Source organism: Xiphophorus hellerii, chromosome 3, assembly GCF_003331165.1.
Source record: "Xiphophorus hellerii strain 12219 chromosome 3, Xiphophorus_hellerii-4.1, whole genome shotgun sequence".
NCBI classification, from domain to species: domain Eukaryota; kingdom Metazoa; phylum Chordata; class Actinopteri; order Cyprinodontiformes; family Poeciliidae; genus Xiphophorus; species Xiphophorus hellerii.
Genome location: NC_045674.1, coordinates 7,711,595 through 7,727,684, shown reverse-complemented (window position 1 = coordinate 7,727,684; position 16,090 = coordinate 7,711,595). Strand labels below are relative to the sequence as shown.

Genomic DNA, 16,090 nt, shown 5'->3' with positions numbered 1-16,090 from the left:
AATATGAAAACATAACCTTTCAAATAAACTCACAAGTAAATGAGCTTAGATAATTTTTCTAACACACAGGTGTGGTTTTAGGCATGTGTCACATGCTGTTAATAGATTTTACCCTTAAAAATAAAAGATGTCTAATATTAGTTTATGCTTAGGACTCTATCAACCCTGCTAACTTTGATTCCTCTTGTGAAGTTATCCTTGCTTAAAGATGTTCTTTTGTTTTGCTGTGTAGGTTGCAAATGTGTGAAAGATGTCCAACAAACCCCGCTTTCATTAACACAAGAACAAGTTGTATAAATCTAAGAACACAACAAACTGTGAAGATTCTACATAGGCACACATATTGATAAGTGAAGCTCAAACAATGAAATCTGTTTGGAACAGAAACTCTGTTTCAGGTTGGGCTGATAGGAAGGGAGACTGACCGACCATCTTTGGACTGATCTTTACCACCACTGTCACAGCTGCGTGACAATGCAGGTAGAGACGCACAACCATGGAATGAGGAACATACATTTCTCTTTCCAGTCTATTTAGGTTCATCAAGCATGAAACATTGAACTGTTTGTGGTTCTCTGTTTATCTGGGAAAAGGTTAAAATAATTGTATACAAACAGTGAGAATTCTATGGTCAAAACACTATATAATATAATCATTTAGTGATGTGATGAAACAGCTGGTTTTACAAATGTTTTTCTTCGTAAATAGCTAAAATAATTGGTCTGAACAAAGTACACTTAATTCATTTGGTGTGAAACATACAAAATATCAGTTCAGTTTGACAGGTATAATTAAACTTCGACTTTTTACTGAACAATCATCTTTTAATAAATTACGTATTTACACTAGCAAAAAATCTGAAATTCTTTTACATGTTTTCTAATTTTGGCAAATGAAATCTAGTAAACTTGTGCTGGTTTCAAAAATCTTTTCTCAAAAAGGGAACGTAAATGATCTTTGTTGTAAAAGAAAAAACAACAAAACAAAACAAAAACTTTTGTTCTATTTAAATCCTGTTTTGTCTGAATAAAATGCATAAACGTTTGCAAGTAACCCGAAACATAGCAAGCAAAAGGTGACAAGCGACTTCTGGAGAAAGATTAGATCAGACAGATGTACTTAGACACAGTCATGACAAAGAATGAGGATATAATGTGAACCTGGAAGAAAAACTGGCAATCATTCATCACTGTGTCATTCTGACATCACAGACAACAGTCAGGTGTTGTTTCCTGCATGCATGTGACAACCAAGTTCAACCAAGTTCATGGGCAAAGATATAGATAGAGTGCATGTGGAAAGTATTAATAACTTGGCATTTTTTCACATTTTATCATGTTACAGACTTATTCCAAAATGAATTAAACATATTATCCCTTTATCTTGTAGCTGCTGAACAGGAATTTGACGGTGAAGAATTTGAACCCTGTAGGCCTCATCTGGGTTTTCTGTGGGGGTTACTATCACTAACCAGGAAGGCATTTGTTACTGAGGCCAAACCACTGAAAAGTTCTTCAGAGAGGAATTAACAGATAAAACAATGCCTCTTTTATACAGTAGCTGATGCATTTCATGATCTTCTCTCTGACCCTGCACTATTTATTTTAGTGCAGGGTTTAGTTTTTGTTTTTTTTCTTTTTGCCAGTGTCATTTCTGCACAGCACACACATACAGAGGCCAAAACATCATTACCAAAAGCAGATTGTCTTAACTGAACTTCTGCTTTGTCATCTGTTTTACCTGGGCTTGCACAATTTTAAAAGGGAAACTAGACAACTGCTCCACTGACTTTGCAAATTGAGTCATGTTTGTGTGTAATAATAATAATTCACCAACAAATTGTGTTGAAAACATTAAGAGTCAAGAGATACAGATTTTTTTGTTTTCACACATTTTATTACTTGTTTTTTTTAGATTCTACTTCTGTATGTTGCAACATGGTTGACAACATCACACTTTCGAGACAAAACCGCATCCATACCTACATTACTGGGATAAGTATCTAATTTAAGTTAGTTGTATTTGATTTAAAGAAAGATCTCATAGTAGAACAATCCATGCAGCAGTTTCACAGCAGGGCCGTGCAGAGACTTTTGGAGGGGCAGGATCTCAAAGTTAAAAAAAGGCACATTGAACAAAAACACTGTACAACAACATAGCAACAACCCATATTAATCAAGAATGAATTATTGCCATCATGTGGGAAATGCTTAATGTTTGTTAAATGTTATCCCCCAGTGGAACAGAATCTTGATCATATTTGTGAGTTTATTGTATTAAATTAAATGTATTGATTAAATGAATATGGTATCTTTAAACTTAGCATAAAATGAGGAAATGGAAGTAAAGTGTTTGATCACTGACCAAAGCCTTAAAAAGTTTAAAGATCAGACTAGTGGTTGACCAAAAGCTGATTATGTATGTGTTTATGCAGGCCATGGAAAGACTCAGTTTAATGACTGATGCTAAATGACTTTAATCAGTATTGATTTTCTATGGCTGAAAATGCTCTGTCATGGTGACTAAATGGCAAAACATTTGCAAAGCAAAGCTGTGCAGTGACACGGAGCTCTGCCCACTGTTAAAACAAACCAGATGTCGTTTGTGGTTTTGGTGCACTTAGTGACCTTCTGTATCAACTCCAACAAACTATTTTTTTTAAAGTGTTAATTTTACTTAATCTGAGTTGTTCTACTTGTCTAATACAAGAGAAACCAAGGAAAGCGTAAGCAAGATAAAACAAGTTTATTTATATGCTGACATTCATATGCAAGAAAAGAAAGCAACAAAGCATCCAAATAAAAACTATTTAGAAAAGTAAGAGATGTAAAAAACAATGTCAATGCCAAGTTTATTTATATAGCACTTTAAAAACAGGTGTAAAACTGCACCAAAGTTCTGTACAAGAACGATAATAACACAAATTGATAAAAACAGAGTATCAAACACTACTTCAAATAAATGCCAAAGAATAAAAATGAATTTTGAGAAGCATTTTAAAATGATCCAGTCTGTTGGCAGATCTAATCTGGAAAGGTAAATTGTTCCATAGAGTAGGAGCAACAACAGAAAAAGCCCGATCTCTTTTCCTCTTAAGTCGAGTCTGAGGAACTGTCCAAAACACATATAAAAGGTATAAAATAAACAACAGTTTAAAGCAGGTCAAAGCATTTGTCTTTAGAAAAATTGTTTTAAGTCCCGATTTAAATGAACCAATAGTTTCTACACATTTCATGTTTTCAGGGCGTTTGTTACAGAGCTAACAAGCTGACGGTAAATGCAGAACTCTAACTTGCTTGTTTTGTTCCCTAAACAACAAATTTCCTTGTAATGAAGTCGCAATCAATCAGTTTGTTAAATTCAAAAATTATTACGCTATGAAAGTTGTCAGACAGTTTTAAATCAAGCTGCCTGAACTTAGGTGGTGTGTTCTCGACCACAAGAGGAAGAAACCCACTATCAAAGACACACCTTGATTTTTATCAAAGAAACCAGGCATTGGCCTTCATATCTGACATACCTCAAAAAAGAAATGCTTTGATTAACTGATTGTCTAAAAATTTCCCTACTTGTTTTCCTTGAAAACCGTCATCTGTTTGTTTAGGATCTTAGTCAGAATGAAGACGGAGGTTAGAGTGGTTGACTCCTTCAGGACAGGTATAAGATGAGTGACTTTAAATTCAGATCAACTGAATTAAATCCATTGACTTTACTGGTTGAAATTTTTTTTTACATTTAATTCATTTGATATTTATTCAATTAATCTCTTGTTGAACTTTTCTTCCAGGACCTACCATGAGACTGAAAAGCTACTTTTTTCTTTTGGTGAACTTGGCAGTTTCATCAGCACTGTCCCTCCCTACGGTAATTTGTAATTTTTTTTTAATAGCTTTTGTGTTATAAAATGTTAAGTGAAAAATGTTTGCAACCTTTTCACATTATGTAAAAAAAACAAACTATTTTTATTTTATGTCAGACATGCTAACATTAATATTTTCAGCATTTGTTTTGTCCTATAGTTTTTTTTTTTCTGTCATCTTATTGTTCCAAAATACTTTGGAATACATTTTTGGTTTAGGGCCAACATGTATCTTCTTTGGCCTTTAATAATCAGCCAGCATTTATAAAATTTAACCATGATTAAGCCAAATATTTCATTTATAGATTACCTATGAATCTTGTTTTTAAATTCCAACATAATCCCGTTTTTTCTTGGTCAAAAACAGACCACAGATTTAATCTCATCCTTTATTGAACAAAAAAAGTCAAAATGAAAACGTGTACAAAAAATAATAAAATCCTCCAAACATGTAAACATCTCGTGTTTGAAGGAAGAATGTTTTTTTTAAACAATCATTGTATGTCAATTGTGATGTTTTTATGTTAATCTTTGTTCCATTGTTTTAATCCAGGTACAGGTAGAGGTAATTGGTAAGTTATATACATTTATTTTTTAGATCTTGATACATTTAGTCATTTGTTTGACCTATTGTGAACTTACAAAGAAGAATATTGTGTGGTTTGTAGATTTCAGTGAAAACAACACAAGAGGTAAACTTACATTTCAATGTTTTTTTTAAAAAGATCTTTGAGAAATTGATTTATTTTTAAAACTATTAACTTTATGCCGTCATCTTAGATTTAACACTTGATGACATTCGTGAGGTAAGTTTAGTGCCACAAGCCAATGATCACGGTGCAGTTCTAAGTACATTTTTTTGTGTGTGTGTTTTGTCTTATTTTACCTTCTCATGTCCGACTTGTTCAGCCTCTAAACATTCAAAGGAGCAGCATTCTACCTGGAAGCAATCAATGGACATCCCCAGTTCCCTACGTCTTGGATGAAGGCCTGGGTATTTTTCTTTCTTTCATAAAAGAAATTTATTTGAACCAAATTTTTGGGTTGCAGTATTTTATTGGATGTATTGTTCAAGGAAGTTCTTGTAGAGTAAATGTTCACTGTTGAAACTCAGTAAATATCAAAGGAACAAAAGAATCCTTTGTCAAAAGATTTGTGCCAGTGATATTTTTGAATGACAATATTTTTGTGTTCTTGTTTTTTTTAATCAATATTATTGTGATTTGATTCTAAGAACAATAAGCAAAATTAATTTTATGCCATTTGTTCTCTATTTCACTGCTTTGAAATTGACTTTGAACTGAAAGACCTGAGAGCTAAAGGAGTCATCATGAGAGCTTTTGACCAGTTCAGAGTGAAGACATGCATTGATTTCAAGCCCTGGGACTCAGAAGATTATTACATCCACATCAAAAAGCTGGACGGGTAGGTTCCCTGTTTTCTTCTTTTCTTACTTTGAACAATATTTGCTGATTAGAAAACCCTAATTATGCAGTTGATGGACTTATGTGTATGCAAGAGCTCTAAGACCCGCCTCCTGGCTCTGATTGGTTGTTCTGGTTAGCACTGGGTGGGGGAAGGTTGGGCAGAGGAGCTTGATTTTTTTCATATTACGACATGGTGACAGTATGACATGGTCTTTTTGTTTTGAATTATTAGTGTATAAACAATGTATAATGTAATTATCACAACAGAAATCAAGTTCACAGTGGTGCTTATTTGAAAGATTTTGATGCACATATGTCTTATTGGTGTTTTTTCTATTCTAGATGTTGGTCATATGTTGGTCGAACATACTCCAACGGACAGGACCTCTCTATTGGTGCAGGCTGTGACTACATTGCCATTGTTGAACATGAGCTTCTTCATGCTCTTGGCTTCTACCATGAACAGTCTAGATATGACAGAGATGATTATGTACGGATTGTATACGACAATATCATAGCAGGTAGAACTGATATTATAAGATTAATTCATATGAACAAAATCATTTTAATTATAGCTTTGTCTTTTTTTTTTCAAAATGTAATAGGTACAAAGTATATCAACCAAAAGTTCATTTTCCAGTGAATAACTGTGTATTTTTACTGTTGAACAAGTGCAGTATTTAGCAAAGCAAGAGAACCTGTCAAGGTGCATTCAAGGATTAAATTTCTGCTCACCTTCAGAAAAGAACCATAATGTAGTGAATGGGTATGTTGCACCACCAGTGCCGACTGTCATTCATGTATCAGAACCCAGTTGCATACAAATTTGTTTTTGAAATAAATTCCATAATATGAAAAAATATAACTTGCAAAAAGCAGCAATTTGATAAATAGTTCTTTTTACCCCAGAAAGCAAAGAGTTTCCTATAAGAGCAAGTTGTCTTGCAAAGACATTGTCCCTATCTCATTGACAGTAGATTGAATCTTGTAGAAAATATTTGGTTATCAAGAGAGCAGATGATCAGAAAAGCTTTCTTTCTGGAAATAAATACAATAAGTCAATCCATGTATATGTAAAAGTGTGTGAAAAGTTTTACTCAAAATACAAAGATTATGTGTCATATAAAAGTATACATGTCTATATTTCAAATCCTGAATATTATTTTTCAAGGCTGAAAAGATATCATGTGTCTTGTCATTCCCAACAAAGGGCGTTATAATCTAGAGTATTGGAATAAATGTCAACACTTTATTTGACAGGGTGTGCATAAGACTTACATTACTTGTTCATAAACGTGACTTAATGCCTGTCATGAAGATGATGGAGTCTTCATGAATGTTTATGACTGTTGTCCTGAAGTGTCATTCGATAAATAATGACACTTTGAATGCAAAGTTGCATTTAAACTTGTATTTAAAGTCCATTAAAAGGGTCAACTTTGCATTATTTGGTAAATAATGACACTTTTAATGCAATGTTGACAATTTTGAAGGTCTTTTAATAGACGTTTTAATGCAACTTTACTTCAAAAGTGTCATTATTATCGAATGACACTTCAGGACACAGTCATAAACATTCATGAAGACTCCTTCATGTTCATAACAAGTGTTATGCCATGTTTAGAATAGTGTCATGTCAGTCTTATGCATATCCCGTCAAATAAAGTGTTACAGAATAAACGCTACCTTAATAAAGAGACTCGACATAAATAATAATAATAATAATAATAATAATAATAATAATAATAATAATAATACATTTAAATTATTCTTAAGACCTGAAAAGTGTCAGAAAAACAAAATTCACTGAAGAAATCCCTGAGGGGTTCAATACTTCTTACAGCTTTGTAGATGTCTATGCACTCTTTTCAGACATGTCCTCAGATTTTATTTTATTTATTTTGTTCTGTATTTCCAATATTTCCATGATAATTGTAGATTTAGAAATGTACAAGAGTTTAAAAGCAATATGAAAAAACTACTGACCTCTTTTGGACATTATGACCAGTGTCCTTGAGTGTGCTGAAAGGCATGTATTATTAACAATTTCTCATTGCAATGTTTTGTTGTTTTTTTTGTTTTTTTTTACCTCTATTGTGGTTGCAGTTTAAAAAAACTGGATGTTGTCAGCTGTGTTCAGATTTTTTCCCAATGGTCAATGAGTTATGCTGAGTTAAATTCTTCTTAGTATCACAATGTTTTTAAGTGCAGTATGTTTTGTGTCTCCCAGGTAGAGAGTATAATTTCAACAAAGTTGAAAGTGATGTAAGCACCACCCATGGAGTCCCCTATGACTACATGTCAGTGATGCACTACGGCAAGGATGCATTCAGCAATGGCAATGGCAATGGCACAACAATTATTACCATCGACCCTAAGTACCAAGATGTGATTGGTCAAAGGCTTGACATGAGTCCTAGTGATGCTCTAGAGCTGAACCTCCTCTACAACTGCAGTGAGTCCTTGTTGGAGAAATTGTTGTGATTACCAAAATTGGTGTATTAACAATCTGTCACATACAGCTAAAAGTATTAATTTTACCGTCAAAGTTGAAGTTTTCCACATGTTTATTGTGACTACCTAACACATACATACAAACCTTTTCACTGTTTCAGACACAACTATTGCCTTCAAATTTTACTGTGGCTTTTCTGATGGATCAATGTGTCAGATGAGCCGCTCTTCAGGGGGTCAGAGTGGATGGGAAGTGGTTACCCAAGCGCAAGGGGGTCCAAGCTCTGACCACACCACTCTACCAAGTGGAAGTGAAGATTATGGTAAGTTTTGGAATGTACTTTATATTCCAATGCATAACAATGAATACAAATTCAGTATAAATTCAAGCAATAAAAATGTAATCTCTTGACGGTGGTCATAGACTGAATAAAAATATATAACTTTTTTCCTCACAGGGTGATGGTGTAGAAATAAAAATTCTTCTGATGTCCCAGTAAAAAGTAGCATACCTTAATACAAACATGCTGCACAAAACAAATCAAATAAGACATTAGAATTCATATAGACAAGATGAGAGATCTTGCTCTCTTTCTTCACATTCAGACTGATGTAAAACTTTTTTTTTTATCTGCAGTAACATGTATGGAAAGATAAACACAGAGGCAGTAGCTTTACATCCTAAAAACATAAGCTGACATGACTCACTCTAAAATAGTGCAATGATGATATTCAATAAAACACTTCAACAGATTAATATATATTTTGAATATTCATTTAAATAAAGGCAAATCTTACAAACTAGTTTTATGTAAATATAGAACAAATGTCATTGGGATTTCTAGTCAGTATCCTTCAAGCTTCTTGTGTTGCATATGAACGAATTCTGCAAGTGAAACAATTACTTGAATACATTCCTCCAACAAACAGCTATGGCCAATGTCAACACACCTGAGACCGCAAAGTATTTTACAATTTTCTAAATGCGTGAAAGTTTCAGTTTAATTTATTTCACCACACACCTCAGTTTTCCTATTGCTATAAAATGTAATAATATCGCCTTAAAGATTATAAAATCCACTATTGAAGTTGTACAAATGCCTTAAATTGTTTGTACGCTATATGTAAGAAGAGGGGAGAATCCACCAGAAAACTTTATTTTGGACATTTTTGCAGGTCAACAAACAGAGTACTTCATCAGTTATAACATCCATAAAACTTCTACCTTATTATGCAAATGCATGGAGTTGTATGTGATTATTGTAGATGAAGAAAATTTACCAGAGCCTTTATCTTGAACAACATTTTGCAGGTCAACAAACAGGGTACTTCATCCATGTGAGCACAACATCAGGACAAGAGGGAGATTCAGCTCGACTGGAAACAAAGGTAGTGAAGCCGACCAGGGCATGTAATGTCCAGTGTCTGCAGTTCTACTATTTCCACAGCGGAAATACGTTAGATGAACTTAATATCTGGATCAGAGAGTTTCAGAATGAGCAGGACACCACAGGAACTCTCCGCCTTATGGGACAAATTACTGGTAAAGTCTGATTGGTTTGTTGTAATATTGAAAGTGTACAGTATAGTAAATTAAAACCTCTTACTCTAGGTTCACCAACATCTCACTGGAAGTTCCACCATGTTTCCTTGAATGCCACCAAGGACTTCCAGGTGGTGTTTGAGGTTCGGAAAGGAGCAGGAAACTCCACAGGAGGTTTCTCAATTGATGACATCAATCTCTCAGAGACAGAGTGTCCACACTTTGCCTGGCAGATTGATGACTTGGAGATTCTTTTAAACACAAGCAGTTATGGAGCCAGTATGACCAGCCCACGACAATTCTCCAAAGACGGCTATGCATACCTTCTAATTGCTGTACTTTACAAAACATATGTTTCAATGTTCGTGCAGCTCTTGTCTAGTAAGAATGACGACCAGCTGCAATATCCTTGTTTCCAAAGACACATGATTTTCCAGTTGCTGGATCAAACCCCGAACAAGCAACTGCAAATGTCCAAGGAAATTACTCTAGTATCTGCTGGTGGTGAGTTTACAATGAAATGTTGACATTTTGAAGAAAGGATTATGGTTAAAAAGAGAGAAAAAAATGTTTTTCTCACTTATTATGTGTGTCATATAAACAGATTTACTTGTCTGGGGCAATCCCAGGGAGACTGGATATGCATCGTTTTATGAGAATGGAGAATTAGTCTATGCTGGAAAAAGTGCGGCAGGATTCTCACCCGTTGCCACATTACAAGAATTGCAATCCAGAGAGTTCCTCAAGGGAGGAAGTGCCATTTTCATGTTCAACTTTGAAGGTAGGTTAAATGTTTTAATCATAATCATGTTGCAAACTATGCTGATTGTGTTGCAAGAACTTCTTTCTCACAACATTTTGGGGAACACAAAGAATCAAGAAAACTTTAATATATCAATTCATATTTTTACCCTCACAGAAAACATGTTTGCTCTCATTCAGAGTAGCTGAATTGAAAGGATTGAAAATCACAGTTAATGATGAAGTGCATTATGTAAATTGTGCTACATGTTAACTTCAAATTAACATTTTGCAACACCTTGCCTTTTGGTTTGATAGAGTTTGTATTTTGTCATTCACAAGGTGGGAGGATTGGGAAGAATTAACTGAAAAGTTCTAATTAATCCAACTTCCTCAGACTTTGTATTTGTTTTTACTGATTTTTTTTGTCCTGCGATAGATCTCACCCCACTAATCAATGGAACTAGTCTACCATGTCCTGCACGGTAAAACTTTTGACAAATAAATTATAACTTAATACTGACAAATTTTAATTCCACACTAAGCTCTAAAAAATTATTTAGAAATACAGATTTCAGAGTTTTTGTTGAATAATGCTCTGACTTTTACAGAGTATCCCCAAGCGTCAGTCCACCTTCTACACCACCAGACTACAGGTATTCACACATGTGATTATACTTTATTTTTGTAATCTATATAAAATGTAAAAATGATGTATTCTGTTTTTCCATTAATTGTGGTGCATATGTTGTTACATGCTCATAATTTAAGTTAAATTGAATTCACTTTTGTTTATCTTTTATAATACTGATTCACAACAGAACTCATGTCAAGGCTCTTTATCAAAAGAAGATATCACTTTCTTCTCTTATTGATTTATTTTATGGCTTTTATAGAATCTTTTCTACCATCGGTCAAACTCCTGAGGCAACAAACAACTGGTACCTCACATTTACTAAACCAGTACTTTGTGTTAGAGCACAAAGCATTGCTGATCTATATTTAGCTATTCAAACAATGCTATAATGTTGATCTTTATGTTTTGAAGAACACACAATAATAGTACGAACTGAATGCACAGCTTACCAGTTGAGGATGGGTGATATGGACATGTAGTTTTATCATGATATTTTCTGGTACTATTGTGATAAAGATAAAAGAGAAGATAAGACCTTTTTATTACTTCTTTTCACATAAAGAAAAACAAGTGTTATCACTAAATTGCTCAAAGTAACTGCATTACATCATATTTTCAAATTTATTTATAGCTAAAGATACTCTACTTTAACAAATAATAGAGAAAATACTACAACTCACAATCTCCACAATACAGACAGTATTTGTTTTTTTTTAACATCATAAATTAAAATTTATTATGACAATAATAAATTAATAATAAATGTTTTATCATGATGACAAATTTGTCATGATGAACGATATGATAAATGATCACCCCTTTTGCCAATGCACAGTTTCTTTTCTCCACCATGAAGTGTTTTCTGTTTGGATCATTGTTAGAGATGCTACAGGTGAAACCAGATATTTATCTAAATTGCAGAAAAAAACATTTTTTTTTTCTTTTTTCACTGAAATAAAATACAACATTTACAATTTTCCTGTTTTAGGTCAGTTACATTAAGAATTCAGTGGGTGACTTTTATAAAAAATATGCTTCTTACATATTTGTTAAAACTGTCACTATGTTCTGACAATATAATATGGAACAAGTAATCTGCGGAAAAATCAATCTCCTCTGCTTCCTGCCCGTGACCACCCAGACATGTGCAGAAATACACAGCTCCCAGTCAGAAACAACCAATCAGAGCCAAGAGGAATGTGTTTGCACTGTCACTCAATCTCTGCTGTGATTGACATACATCAACTGGTGTGCCTTCTTCAACTAATATGTTGTGTAACAACATATCAGAAGCTGAGATTTCAAAATATTTCAAAGGGATAGTAATGTAAAGTTTTGAATCTGAAGAAACTAACACAAAAATGTTCCACAAAGTTCTCTCATTCATTACTTAGAAAAGTCATTATTTAGAAAAAAAAAACGATAATTTGGGTAATTCAGACATCTTACGACCTTTGTGAGGTATTTAACATTAATCAAATATTTATTTTTGTTTGGTTACTATTTTACAGGGTTTCCTCTACGGTCTATCCATCCTCTTCTACAAGACGGTATTGTAACATTTAACGAAAGTTGTTTGCAAATCTTTTAAATTTTATATAGGAATATATGCAGGACATAAAGTAAATAAATAATTTGTAACATTGCTACTGTTACAAGGCATTATCAACAGCAACAAGGTTGCAGGCACATTTTGATTGAATGTAAACCTAAAAATACATATTGAAAACTTTTTTCGACATCAGCCAAGGTTCATATTTGTAATGATAACATCCTTCACACACATGATGATTCATGTTGCAGCGGTAAGTATTTTGCTATGCTGCAAAAAATCTCATTGTTCATTGATGCCTTGGCTTTTGCAGAACCTCCACCATCGTTCCACCACCCGGTCCTACAACAAATCACAGGTATTCCCACATTAAATGAACACGTTATTTTTCAGAGCCATTTAGCTGAAGTTGGATCAGAGCAGGGATGTGTTCAACTGCACTTTACATTGAAGATTGTTCTTGGACCAACTCAAATCCTAACAACTATGTAGACTTAGTACTAAAAAAAAGCCCTAGACTTTCTCCAGAACAGGCCCACGAACCTGATATATTTTTAATTAATGCTAAGCATTGAGGCATTGCTTTGAGTGGTTGCCCTAAAATACATCCACATTATCTAGTTGAAGATAATGTGTTTCAACATATCAGAATATCAGAAGATTTTTCATATTGTCCAAAGGCATAGTAGCCTTAGTGTAAGTAAACTTTTAAATTATAATAAAATGTTCTTAAAGGTTATTTCTTTCAAGATTTTGGTACATAGAAATTACAAGTAATTGCTGTACTTCTAACTGATCAAGGAATAAAAGATTGGTCAGATTCAATGAGACAAATAGATTTTCAGTGCTTTGTAAGATATAAAGGCTTTTTTGTTGGTTTTTTTTTCCAGTTTTGCACTTAAACTTTGGTTATATTTTTACAGGACTTCTTCTTTCACCCATCCACCTCCTACAACTGAGAAGAGGTATTGCCATTTGATTTTTTCAAACTTTAGATGAGTCAGTATGCAGAACATAATGGAAAAATACATCATTGCAACTCTTACAAGACATTTCCTATAGTCCAGACATATTTTAAATACAGAGATCTTGAGTCTCTTTGAATTTTACTGTCACACTGGGAACAAAACAAAAAGTAGTCCAAGTGATTCACATGATCTGCATCTCAAAAACTGAATATTTGATCAAACTAAAAGATTTTTGGATTCAGGCTTTTTCGTTTCACTATCGCCAATCCCTGCAATGACATCTAAGACGATGTTTTGCATCTTTCAGAGTTAAACATTCATGTTTTTTTTTCTTTGCAAAAATTCCCTGTCTGTTTGGATTAGTTCTCAGGCAATCACTCCTATAGCTGAAATCGTTAACTTTGGCTCAAATTTCGCAGGACGTTACCTACTATCCATCCACCCACTACTACAGACAACAGGTATTGCACTTTAATGAGAATTGTTTGCACATTCTTTAAACCTTAGATGAGTCTATATTCAGAAAATAACATGACAATTCATTGTGTAGTAACTAGTATTTTACTACAAATAAATTATGCATAAATTATGTTGTCCGATGATGATTTGGCTTTTCCAGAATCTCATCCACCATCTTTCCACCACCTCCTGGAACGACGGATGACAGGTATTCCTAAATTAACTTAACACCTTATGATGGGTTGTTTAATATTCTATCATTGCTGTGTAAAGCATGTTTTTATTGCTTTAATTTCTGGTGGTGAATAGAATATTCACATGCTCTCACCCACCATTAATCATCCTCTTAAAAGACGTGACAAATTTTACCCATTTAATAATTATCATAGAAAAGAAAGTCTAAGTCAAAAAACTGCATTGTGCAATAATGCTTTTTTTAAAAACTTTTGCAGAATCTTCCCCACCAACACTCCACCACCTGCTACGACAGATGATGACAGGTATTCCTAGACTTAATGATTATCTTGTTTGAGAAAGCCTTTTCTTACTGGTTTTATAGCAGTTAGCATAAAATTTTAACATTTTATTCTAGAGAGTGAGGCTCATTATAAAATTCTAGTTAATAGAGTGCTGACAAAATTTGCAGAAAAGGTTGTTGTTAGATGCTTAGTTCTTTTTAAAAAAACATATTTGAAAGTGTTTTGTCAGTGTTGACCATAGTCTTTTACATAGAGCGCTGTTTCTGGATCAGTGTTGCTAGATGTCAAATATTGAAGTCCATTACCTGTTTTTGAGACATACTCTAGTTATACATTATGAGTAAACATATATACACTTTATAACATAACTTGCCATACAAATCTGTTATGCAGTTTTTCTAAAACTTTAAAATAAGTCACATTTTTGCAGACATTTTAAAAGTGTTAGCAATAATAGCATCTATTTTAACTTTAACTCACCATAAACCACATGTCTCTTTCAATCCTCTTCTGTCATTTCAAATTGCTACATATAACCTTTAATGCCAAGCAGGTTTCTTTTTCACTGTCAGGGCTTCTTCCAACAGAGCCTTTTCTATTTTTACTGCAGACATTGTGTTATTGGTTTCTAAGCTTCTACGATATGTTTGTAGCCAAGACAAGTCCTTCAGAGGTCATAGCAAAAAAGTATGACCTCCACAGGCCATCCATGTTTGATGGTCTTATTATATAAAACCTAATCAGCTCTTTTTGACATGCATGTAAAATGTTACTTGTGGCAAAAACGCCCTGAATATTCTGTTGCCTTGATAAAACAGGTCAGTTGCTAAGTTTCAGGATTTATTTACACTCCTAATTTGATGACTAAATCATATTAATGGCCTTATTACCTAATCTATTAAACTTGATACAGGATTACTGAATTGATGTATATTCTCAGGATGTTTTTCTGTCTCTTGTAGCATTTTTGACTTCTGTCCTGGTATGGTGGCCTCTCCCATCCTCGCTGTCCTGCTGGCGTTGATCCTTCTGCTGTCATAATGTACACCTCTCATGTAAATCTTCTGTGTCTGCATAGGCAGCAAAATAATTAGAAATGTCTCCCAGCAATGCATATATGTTGTAATGACAGTGTAAGTTGACATCTTGTTCTAAAAATGTGAGTTCATTGTGCAAAAACAAACTGGGAAGATATGCATTGCTTTAAGAAATCGGCGTATAATGCCTGAACTTGTAGCTCATATTCAACAATATTTGGTGATGGGACTTTATTTTTATTTGGTATGCATAAGCAGATTATTATGAGGGGCCGTTTAGGACAAAATTTACGTTTTGTCTCTCACACACTACCAAAAACTCTCGCATACTCCAAAAAAGTAGCCACGCACACTCCAAAAAATTACGTTTTGTCTCTCACACACTACCAAAAACTCTCGCATACTCCAAAAAAGTAGCCACGCACACTCCAAAAAATTACGTTTTGTCTCTCACACACTACCAAAAACTCTCGCATACTCCAAAAAAATAGCCTAGCTATAGAAATAAATGAATCTGATTGATTGATTAAAAATAGCAAAATTGCTGTAGTACAATCTGTCCACTGGGAATTTTGCTATTTTTAATCAATCAATCAGATTCATTTATTTCTATAGCACATTTAATCTACAAGAAAGTTAAACGTTCTATATATATTTAAAAGCACAAATATACTAAGTAATAGAACATACAGTGAGTCAACAATCGAAACTTATAGTTTAGGATCTACGCATGCGCAGTTTGATCCAAAAATTATGCCCCGCCTCTTCCGTGACAACTCTCACACATTCAAAAAGAGTGTCGCTCTCACACATTCAAAAAGAGTCTCGCTCTCACACATTCAAAAAGATTCTCGCTCTCACACATTCATAAAGAGTGTCGCTCTCACACATTCATAAAAAGTCTCGCTCTCACACATACATAAAACGAGTCTTA

The 16,090-nt window shown here is 33.8% G+C and overlaps 1 protein-coding gene across 1 annotated transcript; it reads left to right on the top strand.

Annotated features, from left to right (window-relative positions):
* The first annotated feature begins 4,651 nt into the window (after positions 1-4,651).
* Positions 4,652-15,401, top strand: LOC116716359 (meprin A subunit beta-like). The gene is made up of 15 exons (XM_032557239.1): positions 4,652-4,665; positions 4,786-4,853; positions 5,167-5,284; positions 5,629-5,807; positions 7,517-7,741; positions 7,902-8,063; positions 9,053-9,283; positions 9,353-9,805; positions 9,888-10,064; positions 10,464-10,509; positions 12,527-12,571; positions 13,137-13,178; positions 13,801-13,848; positions 14,093-14,140; positions 15,082-15,401. The coding sequence occupies exons 1-15, from the start codon at positions 4,652-4,654 to the stop codon at positions 15,158-15,160; spliced, it is 1,935 nt and encodes a 644-aa protein (XP_032413130.1). The 3' UTR covers positions 15,161-15,401.
* The last annotated feature ends 689 nt before the right edge of the window (positions 15,402-16,090 follow it).